This window comes from Ascaphus truei, chromosome 6 (genome assembly GCF_040206685.1).
Source record: "Ascaphus truei isolate aAscTru1 chromosome 6, aAscTru1.hap1, whole genome shotgun sequence".
NCBI classification, from domain to species: Eukaryota; Metazoa; Chordata; class Amphibia; order Anura; family Ascaphidae; genus Ascaphus; species Ascaphus truei.
In genome coordinates, this window is record NC_134488.1 from 95,841,396 (window position 1) to 95,862,516 (window position 21,121).

The window sequence follows — 21,121 nt, forward strand, 5'->3', positions numbered from 1 at the left end:
GTAAGTGTATTTGTGGGGGATGAGGGGGTAGTATGTGTATTTGTTGGGGGGAGGAGGGGGTGGTTAGTGTATGTGTGGGGGGGGGGTGGTAAGTGTATTTGTGTGGGGGGGGGGTGGTAAGTGTATTTGTGGGGGGGGGTGGTAAGTGTATTTGTGGGGGGGGGGTGGTAAGTGTATTTGTGGGGGGGGTGGTAAGTGTATTTGTGGGGATGGGGGGTAAGTGTATTTGTGTGGGGGGGGGGGGTGGTAAGTGTATTTGTGGGGGCTTGTAAGTGTATTTGTGGGGGTCATACATGTGCTTGTGGGGGTGATGGTAACTATTTGTAGGGGGGTAAATGTATTTGTAGGGGGTGGGATGGTGGTAAGTGTATTTGGTGGGTGGTAAGTGTATTTGGTGGGTGGTAAGTGTATTTGTGGAGGGGGAATTGTATTTGTGGGGTGGTGGGAATTGTATTTTGGAGCAGTGGTGGTGTTTGTATCTGGGGGGCAGCAATGGTGTGTGTATCTGGTGGGGGGTGTTTGTATCTGGGGGTGTGTGTAGTGTGCCTGTATCTGGGGGGTGTAGTGGTGTCTATCGGGGGGGGGTAGTTTTGTATAGGGAGGGAGTATTGTGTGGGTATTGGGGGAGGGTTGTGTGGGCAGTGTGGGAGGTGGAATCATATGGGTATTGAGGGGGAATTGTGTGTGTGTGTGGTCAGGGGGAAATGAGTGCGAGGAAAGGGGGGATTGAGTGTGAGTTGGTAATTGAGTGATAGGGTAGGGGGTGAGAGGGAGGGGGAGAGAGAGAGAGAAGAAGAGAGGGGGAGAAGAGTGAGAGACAGGGTTGGGAGAGAAATACATGGGTTGGGGGGGCCGGTAGTGACACGGGGGAGGGGGGCTTAAGTTTTAGTCCTGGGCCCCAGGAAATTGTCTGTGGCCGTGTGTCTATGCATATGTAGCCGAGCCCTGCTCTTACCTCCGGTGCGAAGACAGGTGGCTGCAGGCGGTTAGGATCCACCAGAGCTCCACAACGGTCCTGGAAGAGAGGGTGTCGCCATCTTGGGGTCATGCATGCGCAGTGCAACGTGTGGCGCATGCGCAGTCAGCTGCGGTGGCCATTTTACAATGGCTCTGCAAGGGACTACAAGTCCCAGGATCCTCCAGGAGAGGCAGATAGATCTTTGGCGCGAAAAAGGCAACGCGTGCCAGTATAGCAGGAGCTGGGAGAGGGGACAGACGCGTCCAGCCCCTGTACTAGGCCACAGTACCCCCAAGGCCCCAGTTAGGCCCCAAACCCTACAACAGTTAAGTGCTGCAGGGAAGGCCCTAGGTAGGGACCCTCCTCTTAGTATTGCAGCTGCAGCTACCGTGCCGTCGGACGGACTGACACGTGGTGCCCTGCGGCCTGAGACCATGCCCAGGGCCCTATATAGACACTATGGGAGACACTCCTGCTGGAGCTCCCCACGAGGCGGATCATCACCTGTAAGGCGAGAGGGGATTTTGCAGACCCCACATTGTGGAATCACAGATGCGGTTCTGCTAACAAAGGATCTCTATAATACCCTCGTCATAGCCAGGAAGGTACCCACCGTGCACCACTATAATACAACGGGGGGGGGGGGGGGGAGGGGGAGGGAGGGGGGAGTAGCGCTACCTCACATTTTGGGTGGGCTTGCTCTTGTGGACGCCGGGGTCGTAGGTGCCCAGGGCACCCTCTGTACTGTGGGGGACATTGGGTTACCACATTGTGTTGTTGCATTAAGCTATTATATTGTTATCGTATGGTTATGTGTGTCAGTAAATATAAGTTGGTTATATACCTGTGTGTGTATCACTTACTACTGATTGTGCTGGTTCCTGTGAGGATTTATCCCGCCATCGCTGGGATCCCACATAGGTGGAGGCGCTGTACCCAAGGAAGAACGAGCTCACTCCAGGCTCCCAGTGACGGAGGATTAGGCCTCCTGTGAGCAAACAGGTAATCAGCACGTGTAGTTCCCTTAGTCATAGGGAAAGGGGGCTACACATACACCAGAGCAAGCCCCGCTATAACTTTTTATTTTTGGCTCTATAAGAGAACCCTGAATTTGTTTCCCCCGTGAGGCCAGGATACTCCAGTCTGACACTAGAGACCTGTGTTTGAAATCCTAGAAAACATATGGGACATTTGAAATACTTGAGTGTTCTCAGCATTCAAGTTGATGAAGTACAGATCTGTGACCTTCATCATGTGGCGAAATACTTTATAATTACAAAACCTTCCCTACACTGATCTGAGTGATACTGCAGACACCATAAAAAATCTCAGCCTACTTTCCCTGGACGACTCATTTGCTTCTAATATGTAACAGTAAACAAAGAAGCCCCAACGCACATCCGATATGACACATTAGTTAGTTAATTTCTATGTTTTTTCTGCTCATAAGTATGGGTTATTTAGATCAATCTTTTGGCCCAAAAAATTGAAGTAAATGACACATACTTATGAGCAGAAAAAACATAGAAATTAACCAACTAATTTGTCCTATTGGATGTGCATTGGGGCTTATTTGTTTACTGTTGTATACACCTTCCAATTGGCATAAATAATTATATAAATATAGACTGCTGTGGGTCTGGGTATAGAGTTTGCTAAGATTGTGTATGTCCAGCGGCGGAACTACATTTCTTGGGCCTCCCTGCAAACATTTTGAAAGGGCACTATAACAGGGACTTATCACTATTTGAGAGAAACTGCCTCTAAATCCAACAGAGTGCTGGTTAATTGAACACAGGCAATCACCTGGCTGATTAGGACTTTTAGAAAAGCCTGATGTGAGAAACAGGAGAGAGATTTCCTTAGCTCACATTTGGGCTGACAGAAGGAGAGCAGAGAAGCCTGCACACAGACACTGTCTTGAGTACAAAGGCTGTGCTGAGATCAAGACACCCAGACACCTATATTTCCTGGACCCAGCGGACCCAGGGACCTGCCAGAGACTGACACTGAGGGCCACCTGCTTAAGGTGCTTCCTGAGACTTTGGGGTGATAGGCTGGTAATGGGAATATCCCTCCAGTCCTGCAGATAGGGTCTGGGGAAGTAAGTTAGCCCTTACAAAGGGATAGGGGTTTGTTATTTTGTTGTTTTTGTATGTTTTGCCTTATTAAAGGAACAGGCGCAATAGAGCAAGGATTTAATTTCACCCTAATCGGGCTCCATTAAATACCTCTGCACACATCTCTTATGGGCACCCGAAACAAAAAATGAAATAAACTTTGTTTCCACCAAGGTCTTCAGGTGAGCGGCCTTGCGAGCACCACCCTCTCACACACCTTGCTCTCACCCCCTCACAGTCCCCCTTCCCATCCTCACACTCCCTCCCAGCCTTACTGCCCTCCTCTCTCGTCCTTTGTCTTACCCCTCTTACTCTTCCTCCCTCTCTCACGCACTCACTCTTCCGCCCTCCTCTTTCCCTGACACAGCCACAGTCCACACTCAATCCCCCTCACACACTCTCCATTCCATCAACCAACACACAATTTCCCCTCGCCACATACACACACACAATTCTCCCCCCCTACACACACACACACACACACACATACACACACACACACACACACACACACACACACACACACACACACACACATACACACACGGCTTCCGACAGGAGGGGACAACCGGCACAGGTATCCTGGGCCCAGTGGCTGCAGGGGGCCCGGCCAGCCAGTGCTGCAAGGTAAGCCCGACCTCAGCCCAGGCCCAGCTGCCGGTCCTCTCGCGGACGGGCCCCGGCTCTCCCCAGCTGCAGGCCTCTTCCTCACTCTGTCCACGTCGAACTTCCAACACTTCCAACAGATGAGCCTTTCTGACATTAGCACGCCGGAAGTAAGCTTGGCCCAGCTTCCAGCGGACACCGAGATGAGAGGGAGACCTGGCGCGCACTGAGTTCGGAAGCGTAGGACAGTCACTATGGAGGGAGAGGCCTGCAGCTGGGGGAGAGCTGGGGCCCGACCGCCGGCCTGACCATCCACAATGTAAGTCTGTATATTTTATATTTTTTGGGGGGTGGGTGTATTTTTATATGTCAAAACAAACAGAAATAGAAGTAGCGCCTCTAAATATCCTATTAATATATAACCGTAGAAGAACTTGTAGCCAATCATGAATGTGCTTAGCGGGGCGGCTAGATATAGACTAGTACACTATGATATAGACAATAAAATAATACAATATTAGTGCAATCTTCTGACAATGCAACCCTGTAAACAATATATGAGAAAATCAAAAAAATGAATTTAATGTATAAAAAATGTAGAAAAAATTGTCAAAAAATAAAAATAAAAATTAAAAATTAAAAAACCTTTAGTACATAAAGTCCTGTTCCAATGGCACAAACTCCAGGCTCTTGCAGCCCGTTTCGAAGGGATCACCAGTCCCTACAGATATCTAGAAAAAAGGAAAAAGAAAGAAACAGGCGCACACCTAGTGCATTACCATAATAAAAAATGTATTAAAGGAACATAAAATCTATAAAATGCCCACTCACAGCAATAATAAGCGTGTATGAGATAGGCTCTCATGTGCCAGCAGCTCCAGCAACAGCGTCCAGCTTAGATCAGTGGCGTCGTCACGTGGACCTCCTCCATACAGCAGGAACCGGAAACAGAATCCCTCGCCTTTGGTGTTCAGCGTGTATAGGGAAAACGGGTCCCACCAGGAAACAAGGTTTAGAGAGTCCTCAATTCAGCTGAGCAATGGCTGCAACGAGCGCACACGGGAGCCCAAAGTCTCTGTGCAGGTATCAGCAGTGTTCGTGAGCAAATGGCGGCCGCAATCTAGCCACGCCCTACGCGTTTCATCATCAATTTACCCCTGAAGTCATCATTGATGACGAAACGCGTAGGGCGTGGCTAGATTGCGGCCGCCATTTGCTCACGAACACTGCTGATACCTGCACAGAGACTTTGGGCTCCCGTGTGCGCTCGTTGCAGCCATTGCTCAGCTGAATTGAGGACTCTCTAAACCTTGTTTCCTGGTGGGACCCGTTTTCCCTATATACGCTGAACACCAAAGGCGAGGGATTCTGTTTCCGGTTCCTGCTGTATGGAGGAGGTCCACGTGACGACGCCACTGATCTAAGCTGGACGCTGTTGCTGGAGCTGCTGGCACATGAGAGCCTATCTCATACACACTTATTATTGCTGTACCTTTGTGAGTGGGCATTTTATAGATTTTATGTTCCTTTAATACATTTTTTATTATGGTAATGCACTAGGTGTGCGCCTGTTTCTTTCTTTTTCCGTATTTTTATATGTATTGAGGGTGGGTGTGTTTTTATATGTATTGAGGGTGGGGGTATTTTTATATATATTGAGGTTGTATTTTGGAGGGTATTGGTGGGTGGGGGTGTATTTTTAAAGCTGCAGTTCAGTGTTTTTTTTTTTTTATTTATTTTTTTACTTCAATAGTTTCATGTGTGCAATCTCTAATTACCTATAGAACTGTATAGCTGCAGGTCAATTTGTTCTCCATGTATTGATAGGCGAAATTTGGTGACATAATTAGAGCTGGCATATGTTTTTCTTCTCCTTCTGTCACTCAGTGGAAGCTCATGAATATTCATGAGCACTCCTGCACTGACATGTGCTAGAGGGAGGGCAGGGCTGACAAAGGGGTGTGCCAGGGCTTGTGACAGGACATGAAGGGGCAGTGCCTTAGCAAATGGCTGTTAAAATAGAATACAAGAAAATTGGTCTTTCAAAGTTGTTTTTTTAAAAACAGAAAATGCTAAAAGTATTTTTTCTTACTACAGAACTGATTTATTAAAAACAACACACATGCAGGATATTGACTGAACTGCAGCTTTAATATGTGGTGGGGGTGGGTGTATTTTTATTATGTACTTGGGTGTGGGTGTATTTTGATCATGTATTGGGGGTGGGGGTGGTTGTATTTTTATTATGTATTGGGGTGGGTTATATGTATTTAGGGGAGTGGGTTTTAAGCGGATTCGCGTTGTAGCGGATTGCACTATAACGGGGTTGAGCTGTATATATCAAATAAAAAGATCACTTGTGAGAACATTCACATGTCTTAGGCTAAGGTCCCGCTGCAAGCACCTGCACGTGCAACTGGCGTCCTGGTGGCGCGTGCACAGTGGTTCACCGCAGTCTGCTGGCACTTTTTTTAGGCGCGGGGGGCATGGCCAAAACGGGTCAGGTGGGCGCGGCCATAGGGGGGAGGGGCATTGCAACAAAAAAAAAAACCGATGTCACCAAATCAGGCTCGGGATAGCACGGGATAATGCGAGATTCAGCAAATTGCAGTTTTAATTCCATCCTGTTCAATTGAAACGAGGAGCAGCATCCCTCCATCTCTCCAATGTTGTTTCTTTATAGAGCTGCAATCCAGTTGTAAGGGGGTCACCCCCGGTTCCCCTGATCTTCCTTTGCCCCCTGCCTTACCCCTGTGGCAGTGGGGGAAGGGGATGGCGACTTCTCCCGGCGGGCACCGCCATCTTGGTTGTGGCGCGAGGTTCGCGCAATGCGCAGAGGTTGGCCAGGGTAGCGGTGGCCATCGCCAGTGTGCCGGAGCTCTGGGAGGTTGCGCAGGCGCAGTTAAGCGTAGCGGCGGCCATTACAGCGTCGCACATGCGCAGTAAAGATCGTGCACGCGGTCCCCATAGGAAAGAGCTGTGCCAAGGACTACAATTCCCAGCAGCCTCTGGGGACTGCACTTTCACCCTGGTCACAGGCAGCATTGAAGCCAATAGAGCTGGCAGATTCTCATGCTGCAGAGTTGCAACAATGTTGTGTGCAGACAGACAGGGTTTTTGTCAGTTGCAGCACGTTGGGCAGTCAGAGACCGGAGCAGCCCAGGGAAGGAGGTAGGGTACAGGAGTCAGGGACTCCCTGTACTAGGCCAGCACCCCCAGGGCCTGAGATAGCTCAGCTCCCCAGTAAGGTGAGTGTTGCCAGGGGCAGCCCTCAGGTTAGGGACCCTGCCAATTACATTAGTGGGAGCTGGGAAAGAAAGGTTACAGAGAGTTGGAGTCAGGGAGCTGTGAGGGAAGGAAGAGTGCGGGGAGCGCGTGCAGCTCCTGCCCCATATAGGTACCTACACCCCAGGTAGGCCCCAACTCCCCACTAGTTTAGTGGGTAAGTGCTTAGGGAGGCCCAAGATAGGGACGCTGCCCTTAGTATAGAGTGCTGCCTTGTCAGAGTCACGGCTGTTAGTGCTGTGAGGTCTGACAGGCAGGCACCTTGTTGCGCAGCACGTTGGCTGCAGCATCCAATGAGCTACAGCTTGCTGCTGTAGGCGCTGGGAGTCGTTAGGTCTTAGTAAGTACAGTCAAGGCTGGGAAGAGTTAGGGGAGTGGGGCAGGTTATTAACCCCGGTAGGCCTCTAGGAGTTTTCCCCAAAGCCACTTTAGGTTGCTGTACTACAGGGACAGGCCCTAGGTTAGGGTTCCTGTCACGTTAGAGCCAAGTGTTAGCTAGGGACACAGCGGACGTTGCGGTTCCTGTAAAGCGGTTCGGACCCACGTTGGGGTCCACAGAGACTATTCCAGAGTGAGACCGCCCTGGCGGTCCACGTACAAAGGAGTCCGGGGTAGGATCAGACGGAACCTTCACACGATGGATCCTTTGTGAAGCCAGTTGGAAATCCGAGCACGGGAGTGCTCGGCAGGTACTATCTACTACACAAGTGCACCAACGGGCCCTTAGTTTAATAGTGACTGCGCAGTCACCCATTGACTCTGTCTGCAAGAGTGCGGGACATTGGGTGGGGTTCTTTGGACACTGGGTGGGATCACCTGTTGTTGGGGAAGCGTCCTGCTGGATGTCGCAGTTAGTGTCTCCTCGTGAGAGGGACACCGGTTATGTGATACCTGTCATGATGTGTTATATTCTGTTCTAACCTAAGTAAATAGTATTAGTTATTATATATCTGTGTATGAGTATTGATTGTTGTGATTGTCCTGCGAGGAACCACTCCCCCTCTGGTGGGAGCCATCGCAGGTGGAGGCGCTGAATTGAGTAAGTGGTTACCCCTAGTATAATTGCCCCAGGTTCCCCGTGGCGGAAGCTCAGCCCTCCTGCGAGCCAACAGGTAATGCACCACACCTATGGTAACACCGTATGTTCCTTGCACCCCACACTATATCTGCGATTGGGGGGGGGAATACCCGTTACATAGTGAAAGGACAATAATAAGGGGGGAGAAACTACATATGATAGAGAAATCCATTGCTTCCAGCAGTTGTGAAGGAGAATGAACCAGCAGTTTCTATTCCGAGGCGAATCTCTGGTAACATGAAAATAAACATGTCCCTGATTGGTTCCCTGGAGCACCATGTGACGCATCTCCGCACCGGAACACAATCCAGTTGTTTCCCCTGCTGGCTGATGAGTCACAGCACGAAAAGGGCCAGAAAGTGAGGAGTCACCGGGGCCTGTTAAAGTGTGTCCAGTGTCCAACGTGTTTCGAAACTCCTAATGGTGGGTTTCTGACGAAGAAACCCACCATTAGGAGTTTCGAAATGCGTTGGAGGTTTTATGGCATCGCAGGGACACCGTAGCAGTGAGATCCAGGCGGTGACGTCAGCAGCGGAGCCGATCGACCAGACTCTGGCAGCAAGCAGACTGCGAGTATAGAAGGCGATCCTCCCCCAGTGACTGGCTTATTTCACCCCACGGCGAGCGGTGTACCTGACGAAAAGACCCTAAAACAATTGCGCATGTCCTAGTCACCTTCGGTGAGTAGGATTTCAATTTTTACGAAGGCGGAGCAAGCTTTATCTTCCAAGTGCACAAGCACATGAAAGTTTTTACATTGCATACATTATGTTTGGTTTAATTGTTTTATAATTTGTTTTATAACTAATTGTTTTATATTAAATTGCTCTCTTTACACTATTGTCCCTGGGTAATACACTATTGTAGTGTTTTCTGTACATCTTGTCTTCCTTTTCTGAGGTATTAGCCCACGAGAAGAACCTTTATCCATAATCCTATCCCTATTCTTGCCTCAGCGCCACAGGAGGTTTTCCTTCCACAACTCTATATCGGGTTGGGAGATACCAGATTAACCTTTGGGCAGCTCCAGGACTACCTTTTGGACTTTGTATCACAGGTTTTTTACTATTGTAATATTGTTTGCACGAGCGCTATATTGCACTTATATTTTCACCTGCCAAGAGACATGTTAATAAAGATGCCCATGAAAAGATACTTCTCGTCTGTGAATGGAGTTACTCAGGGAGAAGGTGCACCCAGGGGTTCCCTTTCAGATACTCCTCCCTGCTATCGTGGGGACCTGGATGGGATGGAGGCGCTGTACCAAATGTGAGTAGGACTCAGCACACTACCTCAGACGCCTGTCATGGTGATATCCCCACTAACACATAGCGGGAGACTCAGGAGTCCTGTAAGCCAGCAGGTGCACCACACAACACAGATACATGTAATTGGGAGCAGATTACACCCACAGGGGCCAATATGAGATTGGGTGGGGGTCTGACCGTTACAGACATATCACTGCAATCGCTTCATGTTGCCCCTTGTAAGGGAGGCACACATGGCTTCATCACCTTCCCTTGCCCACGGTTAAGGGGAACTTGACATCTCTGGCTCCAGTGACTTGAAGTCACCCCCAGGTACTGTCCAAGACTCAGTGTAGTGGTGTAACTCTAGCGAGGTTCCCATCTACCTGTCATCCTTACACAGCCCTAGCAGTCCCTACTGTAGCAACCTGGTGTGAGTATGTGTGTGTGTGTATGTATATACACTGTATGTGTGTAAAAGTATGTGTATGTGTATACACACACATACAGTATATATATTGTATACAGGATGAGCCAAAGGTTGACCTTACACGGGCTGATGATTGCTCAGTGGATGGTGCCTGATAGCCATTTACAGCTGGTTATCTTGGCTTACACGAAAGGTCAATAAACCACTCAATCCCATCTGGAAGACCCTGCAATGAACTGCCTGAACGTTCATCAGCAAACCGTGAAATCCTTTGATACCTTCCAGTAAATTTGATTTCTAGAATAATCTGTAATTGTACTCAGCAACACAAGCAGCTGTAAAATAGCACTCATCACAGAATGGCTGTGGTGTCATTTCAAGTTGTTGTTTGCGTGGCGGAATTTGTGAACTTGTGACCTCACTTGTATACCGTAGTATAACAGCGAGAATGTCTCACCATGGCAACTAAAGCTACAAACTAAACTCGAGCGCACAGGATGAGGGCTGGAGATTCTCAAAAGCAAAATATAAAAGTAGATTGGGATAAAAAATTTTATATCAAATACGTCACCTCATGTCTTTCTTTTTTTTTCTACTCCCCCATTCTTCTATTGCTTTTTTATTCCCCCCGCATAACCCTTACGCCCATTTTTTTTTTTTTTTATTGTTTTCTTTCCTGCCGTTGGATTATTGCTTAGTTGTGCTTATGTTCTGTTTTGCGTAACACAATAAATAACACCCTTGGATAGGAACACTCACGATACTGTAGCAGCCGAATCCAGGTGGCGTCCGTGTACCACACATATCACAAAAATTATGGAACTCCGGAGGTCTTTGTACAGAAAAATAACAATTTATTGATTAAAACAGATTTTTGGGATATTTATAACAGATTAAATAAACAGTTTTATAAAAAGAGTGTGCTCAAAAGTAAAATAGAGAGGATTTCTTCCATTTGCCGAGCTGCCTAACTGTCGTTAACATTAAAGTAAGAGAGTTGTTTGCAAGAAGGAACAAGTGATCAGCTGCACAACATATCTTAACCTTCAAGTAACACAGCTTCTAACCAAAGGACATAATGATTCCATTTGTTTTAGGTCCCTTCAGCAATTAAAGGTGCAGTCCTATGTCGTGAGCCAAAAACCCATCTTTTGTAACAAATGTATTTAAAGGGTGCTAGAGTAAGAAACTTCAAAGGGTGTGATACATTTCAATAAACCAACATATCAGTCACACATCAGATGGGACCTCCTCAGTCTCGAAAGTTTATAGGGCTTATTCTAGTAGCTTCTATGTTATCACTGCCCAATCGAACAGTTTGGCACGACCCTACCTGACGGTCTGACATTTGTGTTATCACGGTATTCAGAAAGAATCAGAAAGAGTTATCGCAAGCCAGAAACAGTGAGGTAGGAAAATGCTAGGGGAGAACCCAGCCGGGCCCCCTGCAGCCACCGGGCCCGGGACACCTGGTCCGCCTCTCCTACCCTGTTGGAGGCCCTGCCATCTCATTTCAGCCCAAGAAGCCGTCGGATCAATATCTCCGGGCCCCTTTGGATTAGAAAGAAGAGAAGAAAAAAGAAAAGAAGGAAAAGAAAGGAACACCTTACCGGAGCCGTCTCTTCAATCAACCGTGGATCATGGACTTCTACGCATCAGGCTGTTGAGCATTACGTTGTGGGTCAAGAGCTGGTGCCGCAGTAGGACGAGGCTGAATCCGGCAGAGGTGAGAAACACATTGATTGTATTTTATTTAATTGTGTATTTTTTTTAGGTTGCCCATTGACTGCCAATGTGTTTATCTATGGCCCTTTTCTGGGTATAGATAAGCACAGTGACAAGCAAGGCTTTTATGGGCAAATATTTGTTTTTATTTAATTGTAATGTATTGTATCTTTTGTTGTTTTTTTTTTAGGCTACCCATTCATTGTCCTTGTGGCAATCCATGCCCCTATTGTGGGCATGGTTTACCACAGTCACAATGAATGGGTTTATTGTCAAATGCTTGTTTTTATTTAAATGTCATGTGTTTTATTTTGTGGCTCTTTTTTTTTTTAGGTTGCCCATTCATAGCCATTGTGGCAATCCATGTCCATATTGTGGGCATGGTTAACCACAGTAACAATCAATGGGTTTATTTGCAAGTGTGCGTTTATTCCAATGTTATTTTATTGTGTATTTCTTTTGTTGTTCAAACAAATGGGCAAATGTGCTGTTAGCCATTTTTTTAAACATGGTGGTGGTTTTTACCACCAGACCAGCAGCACCACGCCACTCTATTTGTAGAACTTTATTGTCTTTTTAATTATTTTTTTAAAATAAATTAGCTTAACTGTATTTCAGCCAGGCTTATCTATTTTTTGTTCATCTGTATTTGTTTGTACTGTGATTTCTGTAGTTTGTTTTGTCTGTTGCGTTGTGATATTGTATTATTTGCGTCCTTGTTTGTTTGTCTTGTATAGCAGTATAACACTATGATTGTTTCTTGTGCTTAATCCCACATGTCCTGAGACACTTCTCTGTGGATTAATCAGGCCGAATCTGGGAGTGCCAGATTGGACTTCCAAACAAGGTTTAACAATACCATCTACCAGCATATTTGGACATTTATTGGACATTTTTGAAGCGCCGGTTTGTATTTGTATATATATTAGCCATTTTTGGCTACTAGTGCTTTTGCCCATTTGTATGTGTGGTGAGGGGGTAGAGGTGGTGGGGGTAGTTGCCCTAGGTAGAGTGGTTAGGCCGCCCGGTGGGTTCGGAGGGGTGGGGTGTTACGTGGCATCACGTTGTCATGGCAACGGACGTCACGTGATGCCGTTAATTCATGTGGCATTCTCGTTGGCATGGCAACGCGGCGCCATTTGATGCTGCGCGGCCATATTGATTGAGATGAAAGCAGGGAAAAGATGCTGGTAGACGCCGCTCGCCGACTGGACAGGTGAAGGTAAAAACCGGTTATTAACATTTTAGAATCCTACCACTGGCTGTGCTGTGGTGTGTGGCACGCACGCTGTAGCGCGCGCCGCAGCAGCCACTGGGGACATGGCCTAACAGTCTAAATGACTTCCTCAAACAAATCTAACCATGCTGAGAGTAAAGTGGCTTCTTTTGTTTCTTAGATACATTTCTACATATTGCATTTCTTCTGGGCCCCAGAGTGAGGAGTGTTTGTCAATTACGTGTTGTCTTTATCCTTATCCCACCTTATCAGAGAGCCAATAAATAAGAGGTTACATACAGTAGGTGGAGGGAGTGGGACTTTATGTGTGCAAACTGCTGTTAGACACACAGTAATAACACACACTAGGTCAGGGCCAATCACCAGGCAGCCTATAAAGGCACTTGATGTGGTCCATGGACTCTCTGGCCGCTAAGTGCAATTTTTCACACTAAAACTCACTTGTAAGTTAAGGTATTGTAAATATATATGGTACAGATATTATAAATGCTTGCAAAATGTTCCATTATAACAATTTTTCAAGTCTTTAAATGTATGTAAAATTATATTATATTATGGGTTGGCGAACAAGTTGAAAATCCCTGCTCTAGGAATAGCCCTTACAATAAAACAGATGTATGCTGCACACCAAAAAGGAAATGATCAATATAGTCTCCGGTGCTCCCGGTTCAGTGAATCGCTGTCAAAACTCCAGAATCAGCAAACCAGAGTGGAAGCGGGGCACTATGTCTGCAAAACGATTTATTCGGCCAATTTTCAAAATTGGCTGAATAAATAGTTTTGCAGAAATCCGTAGTGCTAGGAATAGCCCAGCCAGAGGAAATCAAACCTGTCCCAAGTCTCAGATCACCATGTGTACAAACTAACGTAAAAAAAACTATTTAAAAATACCTTTAGGTGTCAGATTTCGGTAAAATTGGAACCAATGCCCCAGACGTTAACCCCTTTGTGTTAATGTTACTCTGTGTTCAGTAAGTTCTTTCACATCCAAAGCCCCCCCCCCCCCTCGTCTTATTTTGGCTCTCTGGGAAGGACAGGGTGGGCTAAAGGCAAAGAATCGCTCAATTGACAAACACTTCCCCATTCAGTGGCCCATAAGACATTTAATTCAGAATTACTTTCCAGAAAATAAAAGCACCCAGATCTTTGCTATTAGCATGGTTAGATTTTTTTTTAGGGAAGCTAATAAAACTTAAATGTTGTGTTCTGGCCGGCTAAGTCTGCGCTTATAGTGCTGGCAACAGTGACGCGACATTGTGTCAAAACAAATGCATTGCCGCCGTCGCTTGCGCTTATAGTAAGGACGGAGCGACGGCTTGATTGCGATCATTGGAAGTCATCTTTATTTGATTTTTCCAGTTACCGTAGCCTGACCGTCACTGTCGCCGGCACTATAAGCGTAGCCTTAGTGCGAATGCACCTGTGAAACCTAACCTGGAGAAACGACCCAGCACTGAAATAACACAGTTCTACCTAATTATGTCAATTCAAGCGTATACAGGTGCGCCGACGTGTATTCTAAAACTTGCCTTAAACTTGCCTTGGAAAATCTGGGGCTATCACCAACAAGACCCAGGTACATGCTGGGTGCATGCTGGGTACATGCTGCAACATTTCAGTGACATTTCTGCAGAGACTAATGGCCATCGGATTAACAGCGGGGGTCCCTGGCAGTCCCATTCAAACTGATCCGATGGGCCATTAGTCTCTGCAGAAATGTCACTGAAATGTTGCAGAATGTACCCCGCATGTACCCAGCATGTACCTGGGTCTTGTTGGTGATTGCCCCAGATTTGTTTTAGAATACTCGTCGGCACTACAGTATCTCTCTGATATTTTCATGCACATCCCAAGCATGTCAGCCAGTCCGTGTCAGCCAGTCCGTGTCATCCAGTCCGTGTCAGCCAGTCCGTGTAAGCCAGTCTGTGTCAGCCAGTCCGTGTCAGCCAGTCCGTGTCAGCCAGTCTGTGTCAGCCAGTCCGTGTCAGCCAGTACGTGCCACCAGTCCGTGTCAGCCAGTCCGTGCCACCAGTCCGTGCCAGCCAGTCCGTGCCACCAGTCCGTGTCAACCAGTCCGTGTCAGCCAGTCCGTGTCAGCCAGTCCGTGTCAGCCAGTCCGTGTCAGCCAGTCCGTGTCAGCCAGTCCGTGTCAGTCAGTCCGTGTCAGCCAGTCCGTGTCAGCCAGTCCGTGTCAGCACTGGCCATATCATTGGACCTGTTGATTCCCTTTAATTTGGATGCGTACCAGGAACGGGATGATTTCTAAGTGTTGTTTGTTGGATGTATCCTCATGATCGCCTACGTATCTGTTCCGAAGAATGTGTGAGGTGAACGAGGTCAGGGTGCGTGTGTTGAAAGCTGAAGGTGTTGATCCAGTTTTTTTTTTTGTTACAAATCCTCTTTATATCTATTTTTCGCTCTCATCACATGCTATGAAATTAATCACTTTCTATTTTGGAGCAAAATAGATTTAAAAAAATGTTTTTTTTAACCTTGTTGAATAAATCGTATTGCTGTCATTTTGGAATCACTGCTGCAATAATTCTTCAAAAGGTTTATGTGTTTTTTATAGATTTAATATTATTTTATTATTATTATTTTTTCACAGTTAGACTTCAACCACAAAATATAACCTAAATTCTGAAACAACTGGTAAAATGGCAGAAGAGGATATGTGAACGAGTGCTTTCACTTTCTTGCACCATCAATATATGCTACTAACTACAACTGAGCAACAAACAAATGGAGTTTTTAATTCTGCGCATCTGGGGAATGCATCAGTGATTGTGTGAACAGACGGTCTGTCAAACTGGACGTGTGAAGTGAAAAGTTCTGTGCTGAGTCCACGTTCCAAATGTTCTGCAGAGAGGTCTGAGGCATCAACATCAAATGCCCGTATTATAAATAGTCGTAGATAAAAAATGGATAACATGTACGCTAAGAACAGCCGCTGTCCTCTGGTTCAAACTGGCCTCCAAACATGTTAACAACAGGGAGGAGAGTGTGGAAGGGGCAGCGCTGAGAGTCTAAGTTTAGAAACAAGTTTTGGAAAGAGCTTTGTAAGTGACTGACATACAGATGCCCCTCCACGTCCTCACAGCCCAACCTGCCAAAACTGAAGGGTGGGTGAGTGTGATGGCTTCACAACAGGGATAAAAGCACCAGACCATCAGTGATAGCTGGAAGTGCGGAACAGTTAGCTGAATTACAGGCATACAGAGATCAGCAATATAGAGAGATTATTATTCAACTGAGAAGAAATATCGATAGGAGGACAACATCACACATCACTGTTCACGGCAGGTAGAGGATAATTTATTTTATTTTAATACCATACTGCTACACTATACTTATAGTAAATAAGAGTATATGAACTATACAAGTAGGAAGTATACAACTTTGAAAGAATCATATTGTGGTTTATTTATTTTTAATTGGAAATGATTACGTTGGTTCTACGTTACATGACATTTATTTTGCAATGCATTGGCAGATTGTCCATGAAATGCACATCTCAGAATGTCTACCTATGCACATACTGTATAGTGCTTCTAGAGAAGGTTATTCAAATATGACATTGCATTAGAAACATACTGATCGCAATGTTCCTAGTAACATGTCGACAGTCAAATATTGACTCCTATGTTCAGTAATTTGTGACTCTTAATCTTTGCTGCCAAAGGGACCAGCATTGCGTTCAGCAACAAAGTGGGTGAAACACACAAAGTATCTTTCTGACACCATCAATTACATGCATGGCTGTTTTATGAATAAAATATACATACATTTGTAGTAGATATCTAATACATGTATCTACAGTAAACATTTTGGGTGTTTACATGAAAAACTGTCCAAAACTGGAGCAGAAAACAGTACCACATTTGTAAAATAATGTGTTTTTTTTTGTAAATCTGACACTGGTTGTACTTTAGAATTCCAGCAGCAAGACTCACGTCTTTTTAAAATGTGAGGCTATTTGTAGAGGTTTGGCAAGTCTCGCTTAATTGGAGTGAATCTTGCAAACTAGAGCTCAGTCTCACTAATTCCCTGCATCATTGGCCTTGAACGTGCTGGTCTATAAAGTCTCAGGGTCGTATGTAGTGGTATATTTATCAAAATCTCCTGGCTGCAAAACTGGCAAATATCTGAAATAAAATTAAAAAAAAACATTTAGTAAAGGAAAGACCATTGAATCAGTTGATCTCCCCCCCCCCCCGCATGATTAATCGCTTGCAAATTAAATGCAACCGTTTTGCCTTATTGGAACAAGGTGACTTTGGTAAATAATCCTTCAGTCTTTGTAGACAGGATGATTGTATAAAAGCAAAGGAGGGTAAGTCTCATGGGTGCAAAACTGGGCAAACAAACTGCATGTATTAATCAAAAAACATTCCTATTGAAACTACTGAGATTTTCTTGGTGGATAAATCTGGTGCATGGATTTGTAACCAGTTTTACCCGGGTTTAGCAGCCGATAGACTTTGATGAATGACCCCCCACCCCCACAGGCTGTTCAATATCAGTATCATGTGTGCAACATGCTATGCGATTCTGGGGAGATGTAATAAAACCTTTGTAAGAAGGTGCACCTTTACTGTCCGTAACTAGCCACTAATATGCAGTCCTTTCTTTGTGCAGTGGCTAGTGAGGAGAGGCGAAGAAGTGAGCAGACATGAATCTGAATGAACGAAGGAGGAGTGAGAACTTCCTGGAGGAGATGCTGCTCTTAACGTCCCAGAACCTACCTCTGATAGAAGTAAAGGATAATTACACGATTGTTAAAGAGCTGGGCAGTGGCTCATATGGACAGGTGCTTCTTGCAGTGCACCAATCACAAGGTATTAATATCATGATAATATAAGTTACAGCAGTGAACCATGGTCGGTTTATACAACAAATGCACAAAGAAGCAGGCATTGCAATATCTCTGAATTCACTCTAAAAGGGAATCATTTACATATTTTTGTTACAGGAAACCTAATGGCCCTGAAGTTCATGCAGAAGAGTAACACAGATCTCCGGGTTTTCCTTATTGAGTATTGTGTCTCAATTAGCCTGTCCGCTCACCCGTGTATTATTGGGACCTTTGGCATTGCCTTTCAGACCGAGAGCCACTATGTCTTTGCCCAGGAGCTAGCAGGGGACAACCTCTTCTCCCTCATGAAACCTCAGGTGTGTATTAATGTGTATTAGATTATAACCAGATACATACACTGGTTACATCATCGATGTACTGCACTGAGTGGTTTGCAGGAGAACAGACCAAAAAATACCAGCCAAAAATAAACGGTCACATATCATTAAAAGAACAGTGGCCTGTGGTCAAGGTTTGGCCATCCATAGTGGTAGCTGCAGATTCCAGAATTGTGTATTGTTCTCCCACCGCACTAGCGACACTAAAAGTTGTATATTGATAAAAATGAATTCAAATTCACCTCAGTTGCTAAATTAACATAGAAAACAATGGTTGAGTTTAGGCACAATTACATGTATGTAGTAAGTGAATAGGTGTATGCATATCCCTATGGATTTCCCAGCTGAGGTAAGGAAGAGTCACTACACAATTATACAGGGCTTAGTAATTAAGGAAGTGAATCTTAGCTTTACAGAGAAGAGCAATATAATAACAATAATAAAATAAACATTTTATGTCCCATTATTTTGGGTAGGATTTTGTTCTGCGCAGGCCCCTTTTTTTAAAATCTCCCTTTGTGTTTTATCTTATATCTAGGTTGGAGTGCCTGAGATGTCCGTTAAACGCTGTGCTATACAGCTTTCAAGTGCTTTGGAGTATATGCACATGAAGGGACTGGTTCACCGTGACATCAAACCTGAAAATGTCCTAATCTTTGACCATGAGTGTCGCCAGGTGAAGCTGACCGATTTTGGGCTCTCCTGCACCAAGGGCACCTCTGTGGAATCCATGCCGGAGAATTTGCCTTACACAGCACCCGAGATGTGCATTCTGGGGACTTTAGACAAACTAATTGCACAAACCAGCCTAGACGTCTGGGCATTTGGGGTGCTCCTCTTCTGCATCCTGACGGGATACTTTCCCTGGAACACTGCTGTGACATCTGATAAAAATTACATGGAATATGCAAGGTGGCACAGAAGTAGCCGAATATTCCAGCTCCCATCCCAATGGAAGATGTTCAGCACAGAAGCTTTAGAGATGTTGAAGAAATTGATTACTCCAGAACCAACCCAGAGGTGCTCTTCCAAGGAAGTCATGAACTATCTAAAGACGCCCTGGAAAGTTAATCTACAAAATGAAAACAGCAATATTGGCAAAGGGAGACTGGACAACTCCAATTACTTAGGTGGCCAAGTGGACAATAGGAATTGTAACAGGAGAAGGGCACGATGAAAAGTTTTCATATATAGTATGAGGATCTGTTATGACGTTGTGGAGGTCAGCAAAAATTGCAGACACCTTCGCAAGCCTACCTCTGTGGGCCTTAAATGTTCTTGAACAGATGGGGCACAGGAGCTCATAAAACAAATGTACATCAGTCTTTATAAAAGATAACTACAGTAGTTCAATGTTCTTGTAGTGACAGGGGTCCTTGAGAAGTGTAGATTTGTTGCAGTTTGCGGCACCTTGTGAACAAGCATGAAAGTTCTACGTAGATTTAATTATACGTTACAGACCTTTTGTAAACGCTGTAAAAACATGTTGTTTTACTGACAGGAATCACAACCTGCAACAAATCTGAAAGTTAGCACTATGGATGTAACTTTTTTTGGACCAAATCAAATGAATCACATATATATATATATATATATATATATATATATATATATATATATATATATATATATATATATATATATATATATATATATATATATATATAATATATCACTCAAAGAGAAGCTTCCGGAACGTACATTACACCAGAGTAATTATTTTACTGAACTAATAGTAGAATTATTGAAAAATGAAAAGTATATTAATTTTATAAACATTTATTAGATATTAACTAGATCTAAAAAAAAAAAAGCTGCTACTGAAATAATGTATTGGACCAAAACAGATGCTAAAAATAGTACCAAAAAAAAAAAAGTTTTGCATAGACTTCAACATAATTGATTCACTAATTTTTTTATTGCGATCTTTATATACTTGCAGTGGATTTTATATCACGTTTTGTTAACGGTTAAAGAAAATTCTTATTAAATGCAATTTATGAAATATTTCTTTAACAGCTTGTTTTGATATCAACATGGAAACATTACATTTACAACTAGATACAGTATAACGAACTCTACTTCCCTGGACGTCCTACAAGGCAAATATATTGTTCCCGGCCAATAGTTTTTTTTTAATCAAAAAGTAAATATTCAATTTTATTTCCAACTGCCAGAGTGGGCTCATATATTTACATGCCACATTGTACGCACACTGGCCCATGTTTACTAAGCCATACAATTCAATATGATACGTTCCGGCGCCGGAATATGTTTTTTGGAATAAGACTGCCATTCATTGGGGTTTCCTCTTGGGCCGCATGGTGCAGAGCATATACCAACTTCTGCTTCCACAAAGACATAGGGGGATATTCTAGTGACTACAAGTTTGTCATTGTCACACCGCACAGTTTCACACGGTCATAAGTAGCCCATTAAAACTAGCCAAAAGTCTGTATTCTGTATTGCAAATCGCATAGTTTAAACCATGTCTATAAAGGTGACAAACCACACGGTTTAACAGCCAAAACGGCCAGAATATATTTGCTTTTGAAGCGGAGTGACCTGAGGTGGGTTTTGCGAACATATGGGGTTTGCTCTATCCCAACAATACCCATATTTCAGGCTCTGGGTGGAGCTCGTAATACCAATCTCGCCACTCTCAAGGATGCAAGAAAAAAAAATGCAAATTATTAGAAGCGGTTTCGCATTTTGCACTTAACGGAGCTACTAGAATTCAGCTAGCTGTCCAGAAATGCGAGTTTGAGCCTTTTTGGTCAGTCCGCACGGATTTGCACAGCCAGAATGAAACCGCTTCTAAGAAAAGCCTTTTCCGCACATTTTGGACATGCGAGAAATGCTTATAGAATATCAAATGATGCCAATCTCATCGGAAAGGGACCTTCTGACACAACTCACAGTTACTAGAATATCCCCCATGGTGTCAAACATAAGTATAGGACCCAATGGGTGAAAGACTTTTCCTTGAATATGGATGATGGCGACAAATTGGGAAGATATGGGAGAATGTGGCAAAGAGCTCAGTATGCACCTTCATGGAAAAGAATTAATATAAAATCTTGATTCGTTGGTATTTAACACCAAAGATAGGGGCGATAACTAGGGTACAAATTCTATGCGACCTGTGGATTTATGTTTTGAGTAAACTAATTTCTGAAATAAAATGCTGCCACGTTGCAGGTTTAGTAAACACATCTTAGTAGCAACTTAGTATGTTGTTT

General features: G+C 44.6%; 1 protein-coding gene across 1 annotated transcript; it reads left to right on the forward strand.

Annotated features, from left to right (window-relative positions):
• Nucleotides 1–15,633: 15,633 nt before the first annotated feature.
• LOC142497437 (serine/threonine-protein kinase SBK1-like) lies at nt 15,634–21,094 on the forward strand. The gene is made up of 4 exons (XM_075605223.1): nt 15,634–15,989; nt 17,325–17,524; nt 17,659–17,858; nt 18,418–21,094. Exons 2-4 carry the CDS (start codon nt 17,359–17,361, stop codon nt 19,054–19,056), a joined length of 1,005 nt encoding a protein of 334 aa, XP_075461338.1. The 5' UTR covers nt 15,634–15,989; nt 17,325–17,358; the 3' UTR covers nt 19,057–21,094.
• Nucleotides 21,095–21,121: the final 27 nt, after the last annotated feature.

Excerpts from the sequence above, each read along its gene's own strand:
- LOC142497437 (XM_075605223.1), top strand. The coding sequence starts at position 17,359 with ATGAATCTGAATGAACGAAGGAGGAGTGAGAACTTCCTGGAGGAGATG. Across the intron at positions 17,525-17,658 it reads TGCAGTGCACCAATCACAAG|GAAACCTAATGGCCCTGAAG; the intron begins GTATTAATATCA and ends TTTTTGTTACAG. Across the intron at positions 17,859-18,417 it reads TCTCCCTCATGAAACCTCAG|GTTGGAGTGCCTGAGATGTC; the intron begins GTGTGTATTAAT and ends TCTTATATCTAG.